The 14,564-nt window shown below is 42.0% G+C and overlaps 1 protein-coding gene across 1 annotated transcript in view; it reads left to right on the forward strand.

Moving 5' to 3' along the window:
• Positions 1-9,990, forward strand: part of LOC109968355 (AT-rich interactive domain-containing protein 1B-like) — a 197,378-nt gene extending 187,388 nt beyond the window's left edge. Inside the window, exons 16-23 of the mRNA XM_020614568.1 lie at positions 1,245-1,386; positions 2,551-2,720; positions 4,190-4,322; positions 4,584-4,703; positions 4,822-4,897; positions 5,371-6,189; positions 6,240-6,278; positions 6,543-9,990. Of these exons, the coding sequence (XP_020470224.1) occupies positions 1,245-1,386; positions 2,551-2,720; positions 4,190-4,322; positions 4,584-4,703; positions 4,822-4,897; positions 5,371-6,189; positions 6,240-6,278; positions 6,543-8,351 (3,308 nt within the window). The 3' untranslated portion in view covers positions 8,352-9,990. The remainder of the gene's footprint in view (positions 1-1,244; positions 1,387-2,550; positions 2,721-4,189; positions 4,323-4,583; positions 4,704-4,821; positions 4,898-5,370; positions 6,190-6,239; positions 6,279-6,542) is intronic.
• The last annotated feature ends 4,574 nt before the right edge of the window (positions 9,991-14,564 follow it).

The raw sequence follows: 14,564 nt of genomic DNA on the forward strand, positions 1-14,564 counted from the left end.
GTAGGGAATGATTAATGAGGACTGGAATGTAGAACGTAAACAAACTCAACCTCACCGTCACCTTTGATTCACAAAACTGGCTCGGCCTCTTAACCACTGTCACCCTTCTGGATTATGTCACCCACTCTCTCTCCGTCTAAATGTGGAACAGAGGGCACTTAAATTCATGTGCTACTCCACCTCCCCTCCATCTTTATGCCCCCACTCACTCCTTATTATGTATCTGTCTGTCTAGCCTCCTGCTCTTGAGGAATGGCAGACCCTCTGACCTTGGCAAACCCCACCATTGCTTGCATTTCTCCACATGTGAATATGTGTGCATGTTTGTCTGAAGTGGGGCTATCCCCAGTGAAGTGAAGTATTCCTAATTCTCCTTGCCCTTCTTTGCCCTCTCTCCTACCTCTGGGCTTCATCATGGGATCATTTCTTCCTGTGTCTCTATCTCTTTATTTCCATCCCCTATGATGTAAAGACTTAGGGTGTCACTGAATAATTCAGAATTAACATGAATTTTTAAAGCTTAAGTCCTTCCTCTTTTTTATTTTTCCTGTGGAAACGTGCAGTGCAGGGAAAGGCCACTGAGGCCGTTTCAGAGAGAGCCTTCTTACGCTAAATGCTCATTAGGATACTTTCATATTCTCTTTTCCTCCATCTTTGTCATCTTTTAGCTGAACGGTTCACATTTTCCATTAAACCTACCTCTGGGAATTTGTATCCCTTGTTTTTTTCTGGCTGGGGGCTCATTGTGTGGTGGGCTCTTGTAGCTCTGCACACCTATAATTTTCTAGTTATTTGAACTGAGAAATTCACTGAAATATGGTGTCATAACAAAAGAGCACATTAACCCAGTTTGAACCTCAGTTTGGAGTCTCCGTGTGAGGGGATTATTTTTACCAGGAAGTCATCAGCCGATTGTCCAAGTGGGTGATTCCAGACGAGGTAGACTTCCTATATCTGTGTCTCCTCCTCGTGGCTGTTTGGTTCGTGGCTATAGGCTGTTTGCTCAGGCTCAGTTCTCATGTAGAATATCACTGTTGGCGCTTTGGCCTTAAGTCTAGAGTTATCTCCCTAATACAGCACCTTTCTGCAGCAAAAGTCCTCTATGGCTGCTCTAACTCAAACCACCTTGAAGATCATATCTGAAGACACGGGGGAGCCCCGCGGTTTGAATGTGTTACAATTTCCACTGTGAATTTCTTGAATCATAAAGCTGTAAGAATAATAAGGCTCCTTCTGTCTAACAGCAAATTCAGGCGGCTCCCTCCAGGGCCCACAGACGCCCCAGTCCTCTGGCAGCAGCTCAACAGTGGAGGCAGCAGGGGAGCTGAAACCCCCCACACCCGCCACTACCCCTCTGGGACAGGTCACACCACTGCCCCCCAACAGGTACCACACAGACATACCGTCCTACTACTACAGTAAAGGCTGCTATCAGTGATTCTGATGCTTACTACTGCTGTAACTGGTACTGCTATGGTTACCAATATTAGTACTGTTACAGCATTTACAGTAGTAGTGGTAGGAGTGCTTTTTATGATTACGTAATTAACTTGATTTTTTAAACTTTCTTTTTAGCCACAGTATCATATTTATGTTACTGAGCACAGTTTTTTCCATATGCATAAACAAGTATTGTCTGTTGATGTGTGGTAAAAACCTAACTTTGTCTCATGAACAAGTATGGTGTAAAGGCTATGATCTCTACAGTACATGAATAGTTAAATTATGTTCCGTTACATATGACCATTCACAGAAAAATCCTCTGAAGTGATTTAAGGGAACTCGAAGAAGTCCATCACTTTTTTATCATTATATGATGATTCAAGTCTTTCACTGTAAAAGTAAACGTGTCCTTCATCTCTGCTGATTTTTTGTTGGATGCCTGTAAATCACCACAGTTGTTTTTAGGTGGGGAGCCTTTTTGTCTGTAGAGCCTGAGAGAGGAGACCACATTCTGTGTTTGCTTTGTTTGTGATATTATGTATGAGCAGTGATTTATGTGTGCATGACAATAAACAACAAACAGCAGTGGATGGTTTTATTTTTTAAGTGCAATTCTGAAATACTTGACTTGGGTTTTCTATTTTCTGCTACTTTGTAGTTCTACTTCATTACAATTCAGAGCGATGTATTGTACTTTTTAATCCTACTACATTTATTATATCTATGATTTCTAGTTACTTTTAAGACAAAAGTTTTACATACAGACTTTATAAGGTTATAAAATGTTGTGCATTGTTATAGATTAAACTACCCAACAATATATTAAATTGTGAAAATTTGTTTTACTTAAACCATCTACAGCAAATACTGTATACTGGCTTACAGTAATACATCTAAGATAATAAGCAGTAAAATAATATCACACTAACAGGGGGTCATCTTTAATCAGGAGTATGTTATAAAAGTAGAATATGTTTCATAATATTATGCATAAAATCATTTTAAAATAGAACTCCTTCATATTATATTATTTCTAGTAAGTGTTTTATCTAACCCATGGTCTGCACTTCTTCTCTCCCCCCTCCCTCACCTCCCTGCTTTGTCCAGGAGCATTGTGAACATACAGGACCCCTTCTCAGAGGTGAGTGACCCCGCCTTCCAGAAGCGTGCTCCCTCTCTGCCCCCCTCAGCGTCTTACCAGCAGAGCCTCAGTATGCCTGACATGATGATGAGGATGCAGTACGATGCCAAGGACCCCTTTGCCGGGATGAGGAAGAGTGAGTGCGACACACACTGTGACACCCGGTCACCCAAACTCTAAGACCTGGACCTATCTGCCTAGTTTTACACTGTATTTTGTGACTTGGTTCAATAAACCAGTTGCTGTGTTGCAAAAAAATGAGGTTTTGTATTGTCATATAAACTTTTAAACAAAGAGATTTAAATTTAAAACTCCACTCTTACATGGTTCATTAAAATGGCTCATGTATCCCAAAGCCATTTTTCTTTAGTATGTTTCATCAGTCTAATTCATTGTCTAGTCACCATGTCGTCTCAGATGAGGACAGATGTGTGCGTGTTTTACTATTAGAACTATGAAAGAAGATAAGATCTCTTTGTTAAACAACACATCCCTTTATCGAAAACACACCAGCTTATCTGATGTTCTTGTAGCTTAGCCTTTGTTTCATCCTGACTTTATTCATCCTTTTCATCCTCCTTGTTTTCAACCTTTCATCCTTTCTACCCTGCTGAGAAGCACCTGTTTTGGCCAACTCAGGTGGTTTAGTTTTCAGAACAAACAGTAGTTTTAGAAAGGATGGCGGCTCCTCTGAAGGCTCAAGAGAATGGAGTCTGAATGAATAATATGGTGGATGTTAGCTGCATAACAACAGCTACAGCCTCAAAACAATAGGTTTCATCAGGGAAAGTGGTGAATATTCATGGAGGAATGCTGCCACCTGCTGGTTAGAAGAAAACATGGTTCATATAGGTAAAAGAACAACTTTAAGCATCTGTTGGGGCGACAGTGGTGCAGAGGGTAGAGCAGTCATCTCCCAACCGGAGGGTTGAAGGTTTGAATCTCGGTGCCTGCAGTCCACATGTCAAAGTGTCCTTGGGCAAGACAATGACTGCCCCCAAGTTTCCCGTGATGGTGGCACATACGCACACAGCGGCCTGGGGCCCTCGGCTTCAAACAAAATTTGGTTGTACGTGTTACAATGACAATAAAATAAAGCTTCTTCTTCTGTTGCATATTTCCAGAACACTCTCAGTTAGACAAATGTTTTAGATTGTTAAGGACTACAACAATACATGTTTTCCTATACATTTTGTTCATTTTGTTGATATTTTGTGGTGTATTCACCTCCTTTCTTGCTGTCGCCTTACAGCAAGAAAGTTCTTGGTTTGAGCACCAGCCAATCCAGTGTCTTTCTGTGCAGAGTTTGCATGTTCTCCCTGTGCCTGCGTGGGTTCTCTCCGGGTACTCCAGCTTCTTCCCACAGTCCAAAGACATGCAGCTTAGGTTGATTGGTGACTAAATTGCCCAAAGGAGTGAGTGTGGGTGTATGTGGTTGTTTGTCTCTAAATGTCAGCCCTGTGATAGACTGACAACCTGTCCAGGGTGTACCTCACTTCTTGCCTAATGTCGGCTGGGATTGGCTTCAGCCCCCCATGAACCCTGTCAGGATAAGAGGAATAGATGGAGGGATAGATTTACCTCCTTTGCCTTCTTCCTCTACAGTGGCAGGAGCTGACCCCTACATGCCAGGCCAGATGCCCAGTGGTGGTATGCAGGACATGTATGGTCGACCCCCATCTGCCCTGAGCATGAACCAAAGGTCACAGTATCCGTATGGACCAGGCTATGACAGGAGGTAGGGACATGTACTGTAATACCAGAAAGAGGTGGTGTTACACCTTGTTATATGTTGTTTGACATTTACCTCACATGGGCCCAAAGTACTCTTGACTTGGATGAAGATCAGATCACATTTTATGACAAATTAATGCAGAAAACCATGAAATTCCAAAAGGTTCACATACTTTTTTGCCACTGTATATAGGATATGGTATGTTTACAATAGATAGTATGTCAGTGGTGTGTGGCCAAAGCATTCCTGTTGTTTGATCCTCAGACCGGACCATGTCATGGGGATGGAGGGTAGCATGGGTCCCCCTGGGAGTCAGAACAACCTGGGGCCTTCCAACAGTGAGGGCAACATGTACTCTCCCAGCAGATACCCTTCACAGCAGAGGTTAGCGTGTGTGTGTGTTTGCAGAATACATGTGTGTAGAAAGTCAAGAAAAATGTTTGTAGTTTCACTAACCAAATTAGTGAGTCATATAGTCCTTTCCGTATCTCATCTACATCAGACATGATGGCTACGGTCAGCAGTATCCCGGTATGCCATATGGGATGCATCCATCTGGGATGTACCCACAGCAGCAGGTGAGAGACAGCTCTGTATGTACTCACTACATTTTACTATGCTGAGTGGAAGCAGTTGACATGTTCATGAACAGGCTTAATCAATGGTTCACTGACCACTGAGTCAGTGTTAGCTAACTAACTGTGGTATAGACTGTTACTTTTGATCAGATTCCTGCTTACAAATAATACTTCTTAAGTTGATGTTATCTAATACAGTTGGGCTGAAAGCTCATCCAAGTCCACCAGATGTTGTTTCTCTGCCTCTCGCTGCTGGGATTAAAATAGTTGCAGTCATTTTCCATTTTTGCTGATTAATCTCTGTGGTCATTCTTTCATCCTTCTGTTGTTTTAGTATGTATGTTTTGATGTACTTTTACATATCACACATAGTACTACTAAAGCAAAGAAATAATGAGAATGAATATGCCATGTCTTTGTGTTCTGATAGAACAGTTATTAACAAAAAACATCATTACAATCTGCTTCAGCAGGGTTACAAACGGCCCATGGACAGTATGTATGGTCCCCCACCCAAGAGACATGAGAGTGACATGTATGCCATGCAGTATGCCAACCAGCAGCCAGACATGTACAACCACTATGGTGGTGGGTACTCAGGTCCTGAACACAGACCCATCCAGGGACAGTTCCCCTACCTTCGAGATCGAATGGCCTCCTCAGGACAGAGCCAGAACAGTATGATGGGCGGGGGCCCTACTCCCAACCATGCAATTGATGGCCCCAACATGTGGCCAGCCAGGACAGAACCCAACTATCCCTACCCCAACCGTCAAGGGCCGCCATCTCAAATGCCACCTTATGGGTCGGTTGGTAGAGATGACATGGACTGCCGGCCTGGGCAGGAGCAGTGGCACCGTCAGCCTCCCTACATGTCATCATCAGGGGGCATGCTTCCTCTGTCTTCACGCCAGCATTCATCTTACTCCAACTCCCCATCCATGGCAAACCACCTACCCAGAGCACCCAGTCCAGGGTCCTACCAGCGCTCCATGGACTCTCGGATGTCACCCAGCAAAGCACTGTTCATGTCACCCATGAAGATGCCTAAACCTGGAATGGCCATGATGGGATCACAAGCAGGAGTACCCCTTGGTCAGTTTCCTCCCAACCTCAGACAGGACCTGAACTACCCTCCAGGATCAGTGGAGGCCTCCATGCCGATTCTGAAGCCTCGACGCAAGCTTACCTCCAAGGACACTGGTAAGATAGAGCCCCAGTATTTTATGAGTCAACATTTTGAACAGGAATTACAATTATCTCCTCTGATCAGTGTCCATTATATCATTTGGGCAAAATTTGATCACCATATATTTTCCTCTCTGGTTCAAAAAAAATCCAGTATGATGACAGCACTGTGGCCTCCTTCAGCCTCTCTCAGGTAAAACCACTTTGATGACTACACCTCACAGATGAGTGACAGAAGAGATCTATTTAACCTGCTAGAGATTGCTTTAGACCTCATCTTCTAGATAAACGTTTTCTCTTGTAATAGTAAGAATTTTCAAAAGTCATTGCTATTCTAAATAGTTAAAATACGTTGATGCATAGTAAAGACACACTCATAATGTGGAGCCAGTTGGCAACACGTCTGATCACCTTCAGCATTGTTGACATTGATGATGTTGTACTTCTGTCTAACTAGTTGCCTGGCTTCCTTGAGCTCATCGTAGAGTACTTCCGCCGATGCCTCATAGAGATCTTTGGCATCCTGGAAGAGTTTGAGGTAGGGACTGTAGGTCATAAAAGCCTTTTGGAGCCTACTTCTAACCAGAAAAAAGAACCCATCCCTAACCAAGAAACAGACTCAACTGTCCACCCTGAACCTGAGCCCTCCTTGGCAGCAGAGATGCAAGTACAGGAAGCTCCTCCCTTCACTGCAGAGCCAGTGTCAGCTGAGGTGAATGGTGAGATAGAGGAGTCTGGGGTGAGTGAAAAGAAGGATGACAAGAATGAAGTAGAAAGAGAAAAAGAGCGGAAAGAACAAGACAAGAGTGACAATGGAGCAGAGAGTAAAAAAGAGTCTGCAGACCAGCCTGTCACACAGCTGGAACCTAAACCTAAACAAGCCAGCAAATATGACAAGCTCCCCATCAAGATCATCCACAAAGAGGATCTGATTGAAGACACAACAGAGCACTTAGGTTATGTCACTGAGTTTACCAGCGGGCTGCTACACTGGTATGCTGGTGGAGGAGACTCCACCGCACACATTCAGACACACTTTGAACCCCAGACTGAACCACTTGTCAGAACAAATGAGAAAATAAGACAAGAGAACAAACAGGAAAATAAGGTGGACAATGAAAAGAAACAACCAGTGAAACATATCACTGCTACTATTGATGATGTTCTATGTGCTCGAGTGGATGCCCTGTCTTACGCCCACCCAGCGCGCTCCTTGCCATCCTACCCCTTCAGGGTGCATCCAGATGGGGAGCAGGACCACATCACCTTACTGGAGGATGAGCCCCGCTGTCTAGATGAGGCGCCGCTCTACACAGTCTCTGCATGGCAGAACTCACTGTCGAGGCGGTGCCTCTGCATCTCCAACATAGTTCGGAGTCTGTCTTTTATCCCGGGGAATGACTCAGATATGTCACACCACCCTGCGCTAGTTCTTCTTCTGGGTAGGCTGCTCCTGCTGCATCACCAGCATCCTGAGAGGAATAGTTCACCCATGAGCTACCAAAAAGATGAACAGCAGGAGCAGGGGTTGTCGAGTAGCAAAGAGGAGTGGTGGTGGGAGTGTCTGGGTCTGCTCAGAGAGAATGCCATGGTTACTTTGGCCAACATCTCTGGCCAGCTGGATCTTTCTACCTATCCAGACACTATCTGCCTCCCCATCCTGGATGGCCTTCTCCACTGGATGGTGTGCCCTTCAGCTGAAGCCCAGGATCCCTTCCTGTCAGCAACACCCCACTCCCAGCTGACTCCTCAGAGGCTGGTGCTGGAGTGCCTCTGTAAGCTGAGCATCCAGGATGGCAACGTTGACCTACTGCTAGCTACGCCACCTTTTAGCCGACAGGAGAAACTCTTCACTGTCTTGGTGCGTTATGTGGGTCAGAGGAAAGCCCAGGTGTACAGAGAGATGGCGGTGGCTGTCCTCTCCCACCTGGCACAAGGAGACCCCACAGCGGCACGTGCCATAGCAATGCAGAAGGGCAGTGTGGGTAATTTGGTAGGGTTCTTGGAGGATGGTGTTAGCATGGCACAGTACCAGCAGAACCCTCATAGCTTGCTGCATATGGGACACCCGCCTATGGACCCACCTAGCATAAACATGATGTGTAGGGCCGCTAAAGGCCTGTTGGCCATGGCTAAAGTGGAGGAGAACAAGACAGAGTTTGTGCTATACGAAAGCAGATTGTTAGACATCTCCATTTCTTCGGTCCTGAGCATGGGAGTGGTGGCCGTTATTTGCCAAGTTCTCTTTCACCTAGGGAAATTATGACAGGACGAGAAGCAGGACTCACTCAGCAGACACTAAGGCGGATATTTCTTTGCTTTTCTATTTTTATTTATCAAAACGACAGAAAAGTTTGTTGTGTTTTTTAAAGAAATATCCACATAAAATATCTCTATATATGTATAGCTTCTGGGCCCTGTTAAAAAAGTGGGTTTGGGATTTGAAAGCTGATTTTAATACAAATATTTAATACCTGCTGGTGTCAGATTGCTGCGTTTGATATTTTGTTTGCATTTGTTTTTGTTTGTTTACTTTTTTTCAGCCAAAGCTGCCACCAGAATTTGGTGCTCAATTATGTGGTTCCTTTTGAGTCCGAGTTGTTGAGATGTTTTTCAGTTTTATAAAGGCTAATATACTCATCAACATTTTGTTAATGGAGAGTATTTATTTGAAATGTGACACTGTACAGTAGTTGGAACTTTTTTGCCAACAGTTGTGGAGAAAAAAACACTGACCTTTTAAAGTTAAATGTATAAGCCTCCATCGCTGGAAGATAAATTGTGCAATAGGACTCAAAAACGTTGTCCCTATGAGAACAAGTTGTAAATCTTTGAAGACACCTGCAGTGTGTGTTTTAGGCCATGGGGAGGCAGCATTCCACCAGCCAATCCACATGAGAAAACAGCATCTGTCAGAATTGTCTAATTTATCAATCATAGCCTCAACAGATGAACTTTGTGTTTCCTAAGCACTTGTGTTATGTCTGTATTTTTTCATCACTGTGTATATAAACCGTTGTACAATAGACGCACATGATTCTTTCATTCTGAGTCAAGCATTGCAAAAGATGGGACTTTCTGACTATTACAGCAAATGCTTTTATTGTTGGTCAAATTTGTTATTGTTATTATACAGATTTTGTTAAAGGGGTCAAATATTTGAACTGATGTAACAGATGTTTCAATGTAAAAAAAAAAAAAATCCTGTATGCATTGTATTATAGCTGAGAAAACAATCGCTTTGGTAATCAAACGTGGAAGTGCTGGGGTGAGAGAATATCTATGTGAGGTTATATAAGAAAACTGAACACAGTTCTGTTCTTTATTGTCCTCCCTTCATGTCAAAGGACATATTTTTGAATCTAGATAATGCTCTAAAAGAAAAGTGTTAACAGATTCTTCAAAATGTCCTGAAAGTCCACTGTAAAGTTTGCCTTTTTTCATATGACCCCATGTCTCTCTTTTATTCAGTATACACATTTATACTCTGTGCTGCACATGTCACAAATAAATGTACGATGAACATCGTTAAGCACCGAGACTTTGCATTATGTCCAGACAATCCTAGGCCAATAAAGCAAACATCAGCTGCTTATATGGACTGCCTTTCATTGATTCCAAATAATGTCATCACAGTCACAAATGCCTCCTCCAGCTCACAGTGAAAACAATACACAACAGTCCAGAGGACCCTTGATAAAGACGATATGACTGAGATGTTTATCTGGCTGATTTGCTTGAGTGCAAATGTTTCAGTTTAAAAATAACAATGGCTGCTATTCAGGTATCATTTCAGTTTTTTTGTTAGTGTCTCCTTTTCAGTGATGTCTGAGGAGGAGCAACCTTATGTATCTGAATGTTAAATTATAGTTTTTACCTGCTATGGATGCAGTTTCATAAATTTAAGGGAATTTTTAAAGATTTTATTCTATTTTTCTTTTTTTAACTTCTGATTCAAACTTGTACATGATTAGATTTTATTTGGCTTTATTTGTATTTTATATAATTTTGGCAGTGCTCCTAATCTGTAGTTAATGTTTTCACAATGTCAAATCAAATCTACTATTGTTGTGATAAATTGATAGCAGATGTTTATATTAACAATACACGTTGTTCTTAGAATTGAATCTCCATTATAGTGTTTATTATTTCTCTTATTTAATCTCTTGTAAACACAGATATCAGATAGGAATTGCCCTCAAAAGCAAACAAACACAAGACAAAAATCCAATATATTGGAGTAATGCAAGCTCTCCTGTCTCTATACTACTGTACACTTCTAACCTTACACTGTGTTTTTGCTTCAAATTATAAGGGAGACCTGTTAAAGAAATTATCATAGTGCACATGGATCATGTTGAGTCAAATACTCTAAACAGATCCCTCAGTTTATTTTTCCCAGTATTGTTACTTCCTGTTTAGTTTGTCTTTCTCTCTCCCTTCCTCTGCCAGGGGAAATGTGGGCATAATATTGAGTCCTATTTTAAGCTGCCTTGAACAAATGCATTCCTGAGGTTGGTAACACAGTGAGTCTCATCACAGCTGGGGTTTCAAAGAATGAGCTGGGTTGCTTGGTGGCAGAGAATCAGTCATCCCTATTTTACTAAAATCCTTCTGACACCTTAAAATTAATTTAAAATACAGCCTGCCTGAAATGTGGTTTATATGAGTTCTAACTAAAGCATGTTTCTATGGAGAAAGAAATGATTTGTGTGCTTTTAAATACATCTTGACATCTTCACTGTTGCTGTATTTTTGTTATATTTTTCCACCTGCACATTATAAACTGAGAGACAAGCCTCACATTTCTGACTGTTTTCACTTTCGACATGTCATTTACAGTTCAGAGGGAAAGTGGGTTGCTGTATTTTTTTTGGCACTGGAGGGTGTGTTTCACGTAGGCAGCCAACCACAGGAGAAAACCTCCCACACTCCTTTGCTTCTGAGAAGCTCAGTCTTTGAGCTCTGCCAGGATGGATGTGGTGGCTGAGAGGAAGCTGGGCCCATCACTGGTTACTCCTGGCCTGGGTACCCTACCTACTGTTAAGATCCTTAACAGAACACAAGGGTTAAAGTAGGTTGATGAATGAGTACTGGGTGAAAACAAAAGAGACTGTGCTGACCTTTTCCATTGATGTGTATTAGCGGTGGTGTCAACTCTGTGCTTACTAAAACAGGCCACATCCAATAATTGTGACTATAGAAAGTACAGTATATATAATATACTGCCTCTTGATGGGGCTTTGATCTCATGATGTTCTTTCAACCCATCCAGCTTTTTAAATGAAACAATTCTGTCTGGATGACTCCTTGGCAGGATGTGATTCAGGCCCATGTTGTTCTTGGATTCAGACTCAAAGGCTCTATCATATCCACCCTTTTTCCAACATAAACACAGCATCAGCCATTTGTCATCATGCTGCTTACAGGGTACCACAGTACCAGAATCAGTCTGGTGGGGTTACACAGCTTTCCAGTAGATTAAGTGAAACTTGTGCCACTTGATGGCTACACATGCCCAACAATGGCAGCCAATCATCAGTCAGTTTGCAGATGCATGATATGACCTGTAACTGAAACAATGTCCAGTACTGTACATGGCCACTTCCTTCCCCTGTGAATCAAGTAATATACCCTAGTCTATATGTGTGTCAAAAGGATGAAAATGTTTCCAAACTGATAAGTGAGAGCAATATGCCTATCCTACTTTCATACAACAAATGCACCGGTAGAACATAAAAGTACACTGAGAATTTCTGCCTCTCTTTGTGACGTTTGATTCTCAACCATTACATCCTCTCAGTCGTTCTGTTCAGACACAGTGGATTATCATGCGGCTGTGGGAGTGAATGAGCTAAACTGCTTGGGCGACTTCAAAGCAAGATGAGGAGGTGTGTGTGTGTGTGTGTGTGTGTGTGTTAAGAGGAGGACAGACAACAGAAGAGGCCAGTGATGCAATTATCTGTATTATTCAAGCTGAACAGGCTCTTGCATCATCAAAGAACTTGGCATCAGAAGGGGGCACGAGCTACGTGGTGACATTACTGCGTGTCTGTTTTCAAATGAAAGTTAATATGACTAATAGTGCTCACATTTATTAAATAACTTACTGTCAGTAACCACACTTGTTTTGTAAGTGTCTTTAGTCATTTTATCATCGTCCTGAATCATGTTGATTTGTCCAATAATGATACTTCCTGTTAGGCTTGTGTTCCAGGAGACATTACTAAAGAGATTCTTTTGGAGGCTGAAGTTCTTTTCGCAGGTGAGAACTGGACTACCATCATGTCTGTAAATCTCTTTGTGTATCTCCAGGCATGAAAACTTATGTGGTTTGCTGGCGACACCTACAGATGTCCATAGTCACACAATATTTTACTGTCCTAACCTTGACATAAGGTGTAAAACACACTTATATTTCATTGTTCTGGGAGGCTTCTGGAGTCGAGGCTGGCTCTAAACCAGTTTATTAGAAAGGGTCCAGATTATGGATGTATTATAACAACAGTACACCAGACTCATTGAAAACCTTTGCCTCTTCCCTATTTTGTGGTTAAATGTCCATAAGCATTAGTTTTCCTTTCCCTGCCATATAGTGTCTTTAATTTACACAATATCACATGCATAAAAGTAACTTTTATTTGCTTTGGAAAAGCTTTACAAACAATAAATATTTATGATTTAAAAATTCATAATACAGAAAACATTAACTGACCTTTCTTGAAGTCTTGGGGGTTCTGTCAGCAGTTTTACAGACACAGCTATAAAAGCAGTATATAGGGAAAATATTTATTTGGTCTGCAGGGGATTCTTTGAAGCAATGATGCCACTGGCCACTGGAACAACCATCTCAAAATATTTTTTGACCTGTCTCTGTAGTTCTTTGCCCCAATTTCCATTTGACCCCATTGAAGACATATACCTTTTTAAGACAGGTCCCAAGTAAAAATATGAAAATATTTTTAAGACAGGCCAAGAGAGCTGGGAACTGTACACCAATCAGGCATAACATTATGACCACCTGACTAATACTCAATCTCTTCATGGAAACCAATGTACAGTATTTCTCATTTTCAACCATTTTAACAAAGATTCAAATAAATTTAAATCTTTTGAAAAGTACAAATGGAAGTTATACCATATAATTACACAAAGTTGTTTATTAGGTTTAATTACTGTTTATTCATACCTGACATCCAGAGCCTGAGTGTCTCCTATATGTTGTGTTTTAGGTTGTGACCTCCAGCTCCGCCTTGTTTCTTCTGCGTCTGTCCCACCATTTGTCATATAAATACGGTGTTGTGTCATACCCTCTTCCCTTTTGATATGTTCCACTGGGAAGAGGTCACTTTATAATCCATTGTAATCTTTTTATTGCTTGTGCCCAGATCTTTATTTTTTTACTTCCTCTGTGTAAACAATGACTGTGGATACACTCGTGTGTATTGTTATAACACTGTTGTGATATCTGACGGTGTTAATTACTCAGCTTATTCTGATGATGATGTATGCTAACATGATGTATTGTTTTATATAGATTGGGCTTGAGGTCCAGCAGCACATGCTAGGAGCTGATTGTTCATTTCATGTTGTCAGATTAAATGGAGCGCGCCTCCAAAAGCAGTCCTGATATTTCTTGGGTCCTTCAGCCACCACACACGCACGCAATACAACACAACGTGGAAGTCTACCGGTCACACTTAGACACTGTTAGTAGGTACTAACCACTGCAGACCAAGAACACCCACCAAGACCTGCAGTGTGGGAGATGCTCTGACCCAGTCATCTCACCATCACATTTTGACCCTTGTCAAAGTCACTCAGATCCTTACACTTGCCTATTTTTCCTGGTTCCAACACATCAACTTTAAGGACCGAATGTTCACTTGCTGTCTAATATACCCCACACACTGACAGGTGCCACTGTAACAGCTAGTCATTGTTATTCACTTCCCCTGCCAGTGGTCATAATGTTATGGCTGATCTGTGTATTTTTCATCACACCTTTCTCAAACAGAAGTAACTAGTGGGCACTGTCATGACCTCAGGATTGGGGCAGTGGCCTGGTATTTCCAGTTTGTATTCAGTCAAAAATCTGTTTTGATATTGTCACCCATCTCTTTCCTCAGTGCAAGTCATTTCTTTGGTGTCCTTTTTATAAAGATATTGTTAGTTTTGGTCTTTCCATGAGATTTAAACAAAAAAATACAGAATAGGCTACTAGCAGTCTTATCCTTAAACCCTTGTCTTCGCAGCAGGCCACATATACCTTTTAATAATTAATTTGTGTTTTGTCAGTTTGAGTATGCCAGCTAACATAGCAAGCTGAAACAAGCTACTAATTCTACTAATTCTCATTTTGCTGTGACCCCAGGACCTTCCCTGGGCAGCCCCATGCCCTCTTTCCAACGGACGCTTCGAGGTCCACGGACCACGGTTTGGGAACCCCTTTATCAGCCCGTCCTCCCCCTGAACCTTA

Source organism: Monopterus albus, unplaced genomic scaffold (genome assembly GCF_001952655.1).
Source record: "Monopterus albus unplaced genomic scaffold, M_albus_1.0 scaffold147.1, whole genome shotgun sequence".
Classification (NCBI taxonomy): Eukaryota; Metazoa; Chordata; class Actinopteri; order Synbranchiformes; family Synbranchidae; genus Monopterus; species Monopterus albus.